Source organism: Serinus canaria, chromosome 2 (genome assembly GCF_022539315.1).
Source record: "Serinus canaria isolate serCan28SL12 chromosome 2, serCan2020, whole genome shotgun sequence".
NCBI classification, from domain to species: domain Eukaryota; kingdom Metazoa; phylum Chordata; class Aves; order Passeriformes; family Fringillidae; genus Serinus; species Serinus canaria.
Genome location: NC_066315.1, coordinates 19,332,098 through 19,344,250, shown reverse-complemented (window position 1 = coordinate 19,344,250; position 12,153 = coordinate 19,332,098). Strand labels below are relative to the sequence as shown.

Here is a 12,153-nt window from a genome sequence, read left to right as displayed (position 1 = left end):
TATTGTAGCTATGGACCTTTAATGAAGCAGAAATAATAACACTCCTCTGCCATTCACTAGCAATCTAGACAGGATCTGGGTTTTTCTGCTAGCAGCAGTCCTACCTTCACTTAAGGTCTTTGCCGCTTGGAAAAGGATTGCTGCAATATGTTCTTGCTGGATCAGTACTGTAGAAACAAGAAACTTCTGGTACGCCCACGTACATGGCTTTCCTTTTCTTACAAAAGACATGCTGATGAAAAGTCTGCTTGGGGTTTTTTCTGAATTTTAGGTGCAGGCTACAGTCTTCATCTAAGAAAATGAAGTTTATTTGCATTTTGAATCCAACTTCATGTAAGCTTTACTCTGCTTAGGACAATGGAGTTCAATTGTACTTGATCAAAAGAGTGTTCACTAAAAGCTTTGGTTATCTCCTGTTGTTGAAACCTTTTTGAAGAAAAGCAAAAACTTCTAAAGACTGCACAAAATTTCCTGCCTTCAAGACATAGAGAGTTTTTGGATACTAGTTTTAAGATAAATTTGTCAAGAACTATATATGCATTCTGACATTAAAATGGTGACATTTTCCGAAGAGTTCTATTCCTGGTTATGAGATGCACTGCACTCCCTGGTATTATCTAGCCCTGTGCAAATTTGATCTAATATGGGTGATAGAAGTTATTGCTCTAAATTGAAAGTATCTGGCATACATTTTTCACAAAAGAAAATGGTGATGCAGTGTCAGGTAGTTGAAATCGTTGTTCATTTAGGAAAAGAGGAGTAAATGGGCCATTCCTCTACCACAAGTGGTTCCTAGAATTACAGGGAAGTGTGACATCTAATCCATGGATAAACAATTTCTGAGCTACAATGCACAGGCTGCTTGCTCTCATTACATTACTGGAAGCTTTCCCCAAAACCACATCTTTTGTGGGTAGGAGTTATTAATGTTTTGTTCATTTATCTTGAGACAGAAAACTGGAATTTGCAAATGGAATAATGTGCTTTTTTGCTACTGGTGAATCTTTGAACTCATCCCCTCTCATGAGTTATTCCTGCCCTGAATGGAATTTCCAAATATTACTTTAAAGCTATTGCACATAACTAAGGAAAGAGATTTTTTTAACATCTCATTAAGAGATTAATGACCTGTAAATCTTTTGAGAAAAAATTTTTTAAATATTTTAGAAAGTTACAACTAGTATATTCCATCAGAATTACTTGGGAAATGTGTTTTGAGACTGGGATTTCTAGACAACAACGCTCTTTATTTGTAGCCTTTACTCCATTACCACGGTCTTACCCAAATGAGGAAAATTAAATAAAATATCCAATCACTGATCAGACACGAGTTGTCTAAAAAGAACAAACGTGTCACTTATCATTTTAAACTCGGTCCTAGTGCTTAAAAGCCTCGCTAGGAATTTATTTACTTTGCAGTGCTGAATCCATTGCTTTCTGAGGAAGTCCTTCCATTTCTTTTGCTGCTGAGTCATGTTGTCAGGTGCCCCATTAACTCCAGTAAGATTACTTGTGGAAGTGCTCACTAGCATGACTAAAAGTTGCACAAGATTTCTACTGGTTTTTGGTGCCATTTTATTTTAGCATCACAGTTCATCAAAAATGACAGTGATATATGGCAAATCTGAGATGTCTTCATGGCATTGTCAGTGAAAACCCCCAAGCTGGAGCACCATGTAAGAAATGCCACAAAAAGGTTGCCAGCAGCTTCATCAACCATCTCATAGGGGCTCTCTCTTGTTGACACCAGGCATTTATCTAAAAGAGTCTACCTTTAAAAAACTGTGATTATACATTTAAAGCAGATACAACTAGAGTGCTTTATGTCTAATGCACTTTAGGTAAATTTTACCTTTTATTTCTTATTTATTCATTCAATTTGAGAGTCCTTTTTTCACTTTCTTCCTGCTCCCAAATTAGGTTTGCTGTCTCGTAAACCGGGTGTTGACCACCAAGACAGGATCCCAGTGGAGGTTTGCTGAATACCAAAGAGCCCAATCTTCTGCATTCTGTTGTTTTCCCCAATAGAAAGCAACCTGAAATTTAAAAGTTTTGTCCAAAATAAAAAAAAAAAAAAAAAAAAGAAAAGGAGCAGAACCATCAGAAAAGACAAATAAGGAGTAGAATATCTTTCAGAAGAGTTAATTGTTAGGAGAAGGATCTGTATGGTCAAGTTTTTAAAATGTGAAAACAATTTGAAATATAACAAGGATTATAACAAGTAAATTATTTACTTATTTAGCAATTTACTTCTTTTTCAGTGCATGCACCTTCCATTTTAAATGTCACTTTCCTTCACCAACACTATTCTAGCAAATGTTTAATATGTCAGGAAACATGAGCTGGCATGGAAATTTTACTGGTGTACCTCTACTACATGTGAAATACATTACAGTGCAAACAAGCCAGCAGAACACAGGAATAAAGAAGAATTTTGGCAAAGGCATTCTTTTTTTGTATTAGTAGTGAATACTCATTTCTTATGTTCTAAATTTCACCAAAGTTCAATGCTCAAGAGTTTCACTTCTTATTAAACAAAATAACTATTCCATATAGTCTTTTCTCATTAATGCTTAGAGATAATGCTCCTAAGTGTAATATTTGGTTTCTTTTTTTATCATTATTAATATAAAACAAATTAGGCAATGGTTCCATAGGTCTTGTTAATTGTTTAGGATATTTTTCTTAATATCATTAGAGAAGACTCTAGTTGTTCATTTAAAGAGTAATGACTCTCTATTCATGTAGTCATCCAGAAACCATTATTAAAGTTAAAATATTTGCTCAAAAATGCCCAATATATGAATTTGGAAAATAATTCTAAAAGAGACTTGTAGTAGAATGAATTTCTGTTCTAAGAAGGAGACAGAATTAAATTAAAACTATTAAGTGCTAGCACTTAAATAAAACTGATGCCCCTGCTAGGCATGAAAGAAAATACTCTGTTTTCAGTAACAAGAATTCAAACCTAGCTATTGTTTCCTAAAAACTAAAAATAACTAAAAAAAAGCCAAAAAGTACCCCAAACAAACAATAACAAAAAACTCCACAAAAAATGCAAAACCACAAAAAACTAAATTTAAAAAAAAAAAAAAAAAAAAAGGAATCCCATCATGCTATTTTTGCCTTTTTATTGTTATCAAGTATGGACATGGAAATGATTTTTGCTTTTTGAGGTGCTCAATTTACACGAATTGAAACTCCTGATTTTCATGCATTTTAACCTGTTGGCTAATTAATTACTACTTAGGAAACTGGCAATGAAAACCCTATATAAACCCTATATAACACCTATTAGGAACATTATATTCCTAATTATTATTTTGCAACATACTTTGGCTCTTATCTTTGACTCAGTTTGAAGCAGGGCAATAATTGCAACCTGCTTACCACCTCCTTCAGGGTAAGTTTAGAAGCTGTGATTTTACCACTTTTGAAGAATAGGATTCTAATATGATCTCCAAGTTGAAAGGAATAAAATTTGAGAAGTCTCATGAAAAATGCTGTCTAGATTACAGATCCCAATGATACATAGAATTCAGCATAAATTTTAAATACCCCTTTCCTTACTGTCGAAGAATATAATCCAAAATATAGACATTAATGGCCTCAGTGCTAGTGTGGGAAGTTTATTCATAAACTGGTGATTTGTACAACACAAAAGATCACATTTTCTGTGGTAGAGCTAACAGATGGTTTAGAGTTATTCTAGCTAAAAGCCATTCTAAGAAGGTAATGCTGTAAAATCCTTGCCAACCATTAGCAATCACTTGCAGGTTCCTAGCTCTCTGCTCAACCATTTAACATGTCAGCCTGTTATGACTTGTCTTGCCATTCAGGTGAGAAATCCAGAACAACAGCTCTCTGCTTGCTATTTATATTTTGCTGTAATATTCCATAATTTGTTTTAATATTTGCTACAAGCTTTCTGTTTTAATATTTGCTACAAGCTTTCTGTCGAAAGGGAAATCAGATAGCATATGGTAAAAGGTCATTTTATCTTGACTTCTCATGCAAAATATTTCACCTGTAGTAGGGCACTCAGTACACATATTACCGATTTCTTTTTCCATTCCTTAAAAATGAATATATGTTTTAGTAAATACAGGTATAATGGCACTGTAGTTTTTCAGGAGATTAAGAGTGTTCCTGGGTTGTGGACTGCCTTCTACTTTGATTGCATTTCTGACTGCATGATTGTTTCACACAGGCTGCCCTTCAGTTTGAAGAGCTGTCTATATTAATTTAATTTTTGTTTTTTGATCTTACAGAAGCTCTTGCTTCTAAGCCTTGCTTCTAAAACATGTATCCAAACTGCTGGCTGCTGTTTCTGTTAGACTGGACCTTACTGCTTTCTTATTTGTTTTAGAAATTATTTTGAAAGTTCCTTGCAATCAGTAGAATTCCCAGCACTGGAGTATTGACACCTGCAGGGATTTTGGCAAAATCTATTGTTACTTCTGCTTCAAGTTTTTCTCATTTCTTTTGAATTTTTTCTGCATATATCCTGTTCAGCTTGGCTACTGCATCCTGTTTTAGTACCACATATCACTGAGCCATTCATAAGTTTATTAACTTTCAAGGTCTGAACCTAGTTGTAAGGAAAATAAATTTATTTTTTAAAAATAAAATAAAATAAAAAAATAAAATAAAATAAAATAAAATAAAATAAAATAAAATAAAATAAAATAAAATAAAATAAAATAAAATATAAAGTACCTAAACCCCTCACTTGTGGCATTAGTACTGCAAGAACTCATCACTCCTTCCCAGAAGCAAAACAAAACCAAACCAAACAAAACAAAAAAATGGATTAGGTTGCTTTTTTCATAATTTTTGAGGGAAAGATGCAAATTTTACAGTAATTCAAAAATTCACAATAAACATGTGAAAAGGCACTAGAATAAAAAGAAAGAAGAGTCTTATTCAAGAAGGCCAGAGTGCAACTTCTCCTGGTTTACATTCACATGATACAAATGAGTATAATCCTTTTCAACCTCAGGCACAATTTATGCGTTAATATGACAATTTTACCAGCATCTTTTGTCACAAATCTACTCATTCCAATTCCAAGTACACTCTGTGTCCTTTCTTCAACTGCTGTGTTTCCTCTCCAACTTTGAAGAGAAAGTCATTGCATCCTCCTCATCAGTGCTATGTCTAACTTAACTTTCAAAAGGTTTTATAGAGTATCCTACTCAAAATCCTTTAAGACAGTTTCTTTGATAGTTGATGTAAGCTTTTCTTTCCAGTGTTCTGAGAGTATGAATAATTCCCTTATTTTGTTTAAGCTTTCATGCTGCAGAAAATTTATAGACTTAGTTCTGAACTTAGTGAGTCTTTTATTTTGAAGAATTTGAAATTATGGCTTTTGGCCTTCTTCTGTCATATTATCCAATAACTGCATCTGAGCTCAGCTGATATAAGCCCAATTTAAGCTGATGTATTTCTAGCAGTATTTCCAAGCCAGTTTTCTTTTTCCTGTCATTTTGACAACATGCCACAAGCCTTTTTTATACCACACCAGATCATGTGTGCAAGAACCCCAAAAAAAGCAGTCACTAAGTAAAAGGAATGGAAATTTATGACAATGTTTAATTCACCAGAACTTACTTACCAGTGTAATTGGGAAAAAGCAAAACCAAAAGGTATTTTGGGAACAAGGAGAACTACTGATGCTTAACTCAAATGCCAGAAATCATGCAATTAATTATCATGCAGACAGAACTGAATCTTCAGTCACTGAATAAATACCCAGCTCTTTACTTCATTTTTCTGCTATGTGAAAAATACTGGCCAACTATACAATTTTTGTGGTTTCACACAAGTAAAGAGCAATCTATTGGGTTATTAAACTAATACCTTGTATCTCAGTTTCTTACGCATCATCCAGTTCCATCTGCCTTCAGCCTAGAAATTTCTGGTTAACTGAAGGGCAGCTGAGAAAAGTAAGATATTCAAATATAAGGTATGTGAAAACAGCAACTGGCAGAAGTTCATAATTGCTTATAGAAAGCTGTGGTTTATTCTACTCCTAGGGTACCTGCCTGAAGCTTCCAACTGCTGTGGAAACTGCTTATGTCTTTCTGTGCTAGTATAGAAGACTCTTCAGTCACTGAGGAATTTCTGCTTTTGTAGTACTTGTTTGTGGTAATCTAATGAGCTTTTCAGCATTTCATCCAGAAGTCAAATAGAAAGGACATTTATAACACTTCTGTTAATGGCATTTGAGAACTGGAGATGTTTACAAATTATTTTTATGACACTTTTAATCTTCCTTCTCTTAATTTTTGGCATTATTTTAAGAAATATATCCTTTCAAAGTCTGTGTGGTATATCAGCAATGATCTAATTTTCAGGTGTAAAGTAAAATGGTCACCCCACATCTTGGCTAAATTTCACTGTTTGTGTTACCAAATATCATATCAATTAAATTTTCTTGCTGAGATGTCCTCTTTGACAGCTGGAGTTGTTCATCCACTACAATACTGAGATTCCTTCTAGAACTGCTGCTTCCTACACCATGCTCCCCAAACCCTACCTTGCACTCTTTTTGGTCTGTATTATATCCTTACATTTTTTGCAATGTCTAACCTTGCTAATTGATGCAGGCATTTCATTATTTTTACTCTGCTAGTGCCATCTGGAGAACTGCTAGGCAGGAAATTTATGTTTGCTTCTCAGTCTTGGGTAGAACTTCTGAATGCTGTAAAGGCGCACTGTCAGTCTGAGCTGCTCCTTTAGTGATGGCTGCTTTTTTGTGACCAGTCAATCATTAAACTATATTAATATTGAAGAAATGTTACATGTCACTAAATCAAACATCTCAAAAAATTTCAGTCCTGTTATATCTATATAGAAGTATCACCCAAAGCTGGAATCTTGTCCCAAGAATGGAATCCAACCTGACATTTGTTTTCATGCAGCCATGTTACCTAGTGTCAACAGCTCTGTAACATAAAGCTGGAATGGTCTATGACTATCTCCATATCTTTTTTCCTTACTCTAGATATTAGCAATTGAGCATCTGGAATTTTCCATGTTTACCACAACACTCTTTTCCTGCTATTCGAGAACATAATAAATATTATTATCGTTCTGTCAGAACTCTCTACAGATAAAATTTCACAGAGTTTTCAGTGTAAGTTAACTGAGCTATAAGTTTTAAAGTGTTCATCCCAAGCTGAACTTTCACAGTTTTTGTGTTCAGAAGTTGACAGGAGGTGTTGTCTTCTCATCATTGAGTGTACTGGCACATCATCCCACTTTTTCTTCAGATGAGGGAAATAAATTACTGAAAATTACTACGCTTTTCTGCTTTGTATCTGACAATTTTTCTACCTCTAAGGGTTCACATGAAAACTGAGATAAAATACAAAGTAAAACCAGTAATTTCTATTTTCAAATAATTCTTGGTTTTATTGTGCTATGTTGAAGAAAATATTTATTTAGGACTTTTAAGTTACACTGGTTAAATGTTCATTTTGGCAGTGCTTTTTATTTTTAATGTTTTTTTCCAGTTCAATATTTCAATAATATCTTTCTGTTTTGTCTTTTAGATTCCTGTTGCTGTAACACAGATAAGTTCAACCAATCACCCAGTGAAAGTGGGACTTTCAGATGCATTTGTGGTCGTGCACAGGATCCAGCAAATTCCCAGTATGTAGAATTGTAGTGGTGCTAATGGTTTGGAGGCTGAGAAATTAGGATAAGCTGATTCCATCAAGCTTGTGATTAGCTGCACAACAAATCACTTAGCTAATTTCAGCTTGTTAATTCAAATGTAATTTTATTTGCTTGATAATTCCCAATATGACTTTTCCTGTCATTGTTTCTTTTGAGCTGATAAATTAAGTAAGTAAAATTAAATGGCCAGTCAAATAATGTCAAATTAAACTCTCAACTGACTCAATTTGGTTTTCCATAAGATTCTTTATGTGGAACATGCTTTCATATCCATAGTAAAGAAGAAGCAATCTGTTCAGAAAAAAAGTCTGTATCCAAAAATATCAGGGCTGGAAGCTCTTGACGCTTTATTCTGTATTTCAAATTCATGTATACATTTTAGTGAGAGGAAAAAAGAGGAGATGTAGTTATGAAATAACATCTTGAGCTCACATAGTCATGGCACCAGTATTGCAGGTGGAATTTAGTTTTGTCTGGCTTTGGTTATACTTTGCATGGCTTCACTGAAAACAAATAGGAAATCAAGTGTGACTTTCTTGATGTTCTAATGTGCTGTGTACAGAACCCTTTGAGGTTCTTTAGCCATTAGAGAATATGCTCACTTTTCGAGTCTACTGGGTTTACTTCTATATTTAGAGAAAATTTACTAGGATCAGTTTTCAATGAAGCCCTAATAGCAGGGTGCAGATGGAAGGAGCTGTGCTTGAACAAGGCTCCTAGGGCTGACTCCAGACACATTCTCCTAAAGTGAACTCTGGCAGACCTGTGGTCTCACAAGGACTGACCTGATCCAGCCCAGCTTTAAGACAGACAGCAGATGGGGCTGGCACTGAAAAATCCAGTGCTGTTGGCCTCTCAGCTCATCCTATCTCCTTGTCACATATAAAAGTCTTTAGCACAAGGGAGCATTAATCCTATATCTTACATGTTCAGTCATGGGGAATATGGAAAATTTCAGTGCTATTTGTTACTTGTGAGCTCAGAATAGTGTGAAGCATGTAGCATGCCAAGATTTCACTTAAGAGACAAGAAATTTCTTTCTGAAGTGTGATAGGTAGCTATGCCTATGTTTGTATGGATTGGTTTTGAGTGTTTGAGAACAAATGAAACAAGGCAAGAAACTTCAGTAATGTGAGTGATATTTGCAAGTAAATCATTTGAATGTTTCTGAATCTTCAGTTTCTAAGATCTCCAAATATGGATTCAGAGGGAAATTAGGTTAATTGAATATGCAAATGATTTATGAGAATAGTCACAAAGAAATTCTATCCAAGAGATGCAACAGGATGATATCTTTTGACATCAGGCCTCCATAATAAAACAACACTAAAGGACTTGTATTAGATTTATGTATTTCGTATGGAAAATATATGGTAGATGTGAGTCTTTATTCAAGTCTGAATGTTTCTTTTTGTAGAAATATTTCAGACAAGCACTTGTTTTACTACCAGTAAATACTACTGGTTTTGATGAATGCAGAGTTACTTACTAGGCTTCTGGTTTTAGCATATCTATTTTTTTTTCCACATGACACTTTCTGCTAACAGAAGTCAGACTATAATGTGGGCAAGGAGTATAAAATGTGCCACTGCTACAGTAGTTTTGAGAGCATTATTAATGTATTGCTGTTTACAATGCATTGCTCTTGCCCCTACCTAGCAGTCCTGTGGATGGTGGTAATTCATGATTATATTTGCTGGATTGCAGCTTACACGAGAGCTAATATTAATCAAGGGAACCATCATTTCACTGTAGATTTTCCTGGAGCTGAATTGTGTGCTCACTGAAATAGGTTTATATTGATGTGTACAGGCACTATAATAGCACCTAGACAGAGTGGTAAATAATGCTGGCCCATAGAAAGCCAGTATCAGATGCTCTTAAAATATGCATGTTCTTGAATTCTTGTTTTTCAGAGGTATTAAATCAACTATGGCTCTACTCAATTACTGAAAAAGTGATGTGGTAGATTTGTTATTTTACTTTATTTGTTGGCTTCTTAAGACAATGGAAGAATATAAATTGTTGTTTGTCCCAAGAGAAGGCAAAGAAGTATAACTACTGGCTCTAGCTTGCCACTTTTTCAAAGATTTTTCCATCAAAAGAACCCAGTCTCCCTTTATGTTCATGGCTAGCTATTAAAAAAGAAAAAAAAAAAGCCAAAATCGTCCCCCACAAATAATGCAAATAAACCACCCCAAACTCTACTGCTTCTTGTTTGAGCTCTGTTAATTCTTTTGGTATATCTTGTGCATTTTAAGAGTCACTAAAAGCAGCACAAGCCTGTTTGAGCAAATATATCCCCTCAACTTTTAAAAATGCTGAAAATATTTGGTGCCTTTTGTATGCTCAGTACTAAAATTTCAATATAATGGACCTAGTTTATTAAAGTAATTTCAGAAAATTTAAAGCTAACTATTTATCAGATTCTTTTCCAGATGTACTGTCCAAAGCATTGGTAATAACTTCTTTAATACTTCTGAAAGATGAGTTCAAAAGCCAGGCAAGTCTATTTCATTCTGGGAAGAGAAAACATGCTTTTTGATCAGCCATTTCATTTCAAAAGTGCATTTTAATCAGTGCTGAAAAGTCTTGAAGAGCCAAGAGCTAAAAGGAAATATTTTCTGAACTTTTTTAGAAGGAGGAACTTGCGAATATGATACCTATTTTTATTAATATACTTCTTTATATAAAGACTTTGCAGTAATACCCTTTTATCTGCCCCTAAAAGCACACAGGCACATACACTTGTTCACCTTATCTTTTAAGGGTTAGAGCATGGAGATGGGAGATTTTTGGTAGGTGGCTTTATACCTGTTTGGTTTTTTGGGTTTTTTTTAAATAAATATTTCCTTTATCTGCTACTACCTCTTGCTTATAGACCGTGTCTTTATTTTCCACTTATATTATTGCAGATTAGCCACTATTTTATATCTAGATATAGATATGCCTGTATTTTCTCTAGAGGTGTTTTGGAATGATTGCTAATATGCTAAGGGAAGTAAATTTCTGATTGACACCAAGGTTAACCTGATAATTCTGAGATTTTTATGACAAAATGGCAAACTAGGTCCTTTGATTAATTTCAGAGGAAAAGTTTCAGCTCTTTCCAGATAATTCAGATGAAGTTCCAGGCTCTGGAACTCTGGTTCTGATTTGTAAGAGTGATCATCCTGATTTCTTCTTCTTCAGACAAGTTGAACACTTGCACACCAACTATTTTTCCTTTTGTAACAAACACAGTGAGAGTTTCATGGATGTCTTCCAGCTAGAAACGTGATTGGTGATGACAAATCTGGGAGCTTTACATATTCCTCTAGCAGGACTTTTTTAAACACCTTCACCTACTACTTCAGGACTTTTGTTCCTTGCCCACATTCTCCAACCAGCTCCCCTTCATTTCTTGTTTATTTCTCTGCCATTCTTGTTATTCTGTTCTTGGTCCTGCTTTCACTTGCCTGTGGTGTCCTTTGCTCTCCTTTCTGCAGACCCCCAAGATCTCTAACTTCATGACCATCCTTCCTTCCATTTTTCCTCTCATTCAGGGTTACTGTGTTTCTCTCCTTTGCTTCAGAGCTCTTCCCTATTGTCTTTCTATTGGCTTTTTGTTGTGCAAGAAGAAGAAATGAAAAAGCATGTCCTGCAACCCACTTTTGTATTTTAGCAATGAAAACCTCACCAGAGAGCCTTCCCATGTTGTGTTTGTTTTCCACAAAACCACTAAATACACTGAGAAATGAGAGAGTGCCAGATTCAGGGGATCTACACAAGTGAATTACAGTCTTGCACTAAGAGAAAATGGGTGGTAGGTCTGTCTCCACAATGAGACATACTTCTCTGTGATTTTGGCATCTACTGTATTAGATGCAGCTCTTTTAGAAAATCCATGCCTTGACAACTTAACATTTAATCACACTGAAATTATTCAACAACACTGTGTACAGAAATGAAGTTGTAGCTGAGCTATGTGTTAGTAATATTCCAGTTTCAGTGCAATTAGTGTCACTCAATATGTAGTGTAACTCAAGCATATAATTGAGTGACAACTCTGCATGTTGTAAATGTTTGCTCAAGATGTCTCACCACTTTTAGGGGCTTCACTTACAGCAGTGAAGCCCCTGAAAGAACCTTAGGATTACCTTCCTGAAGGATAAAAGACCACTGGCCATTTATGCTCTGATATCTATTATATAAAGCTGCAGCACCATTTGGGAAATCAAGTCTGATTTCCTGCTGCCTTACTGGCAGTGTTATCATTTACCTCTGTGCAAAATGGGCCCCAAAGTTATCACTCCAAAATCATAGTATTTACTCTTCTTTACACTAGTGTGACTAATCCCACAGAGCCAGCTGCTCCAGCCCTGTGTGTTTGTCTGCTGGTCCAGAAAGGTTTATCCAGGCATCTGGGTTCCTTGCACTAGATGTTTGATTCAGGAGCATGCTGTTGATCTTTGGCAGCATGACAAT

General features: G+C 35.1%; 1 protein-coding gene across 1 annotated transcript in view; it reads left to right on the top strand.

Moving 5' to 3' along the window:
• PLXDC2 (plexin domain containing 2) overlaps positions 1–12,153 on the top strand; it is a 254,956-nt gene that overhangs the window by 183,012 nt on the left and 59,791 nt on the right. Inside the window, 1 exon segment of the mRNA XM_009085899.4 lies at positions 7,560–7,659. Coding sequence (XP_009084147.1) covers positions 7,560–7,659 — 100 coding nt within the window.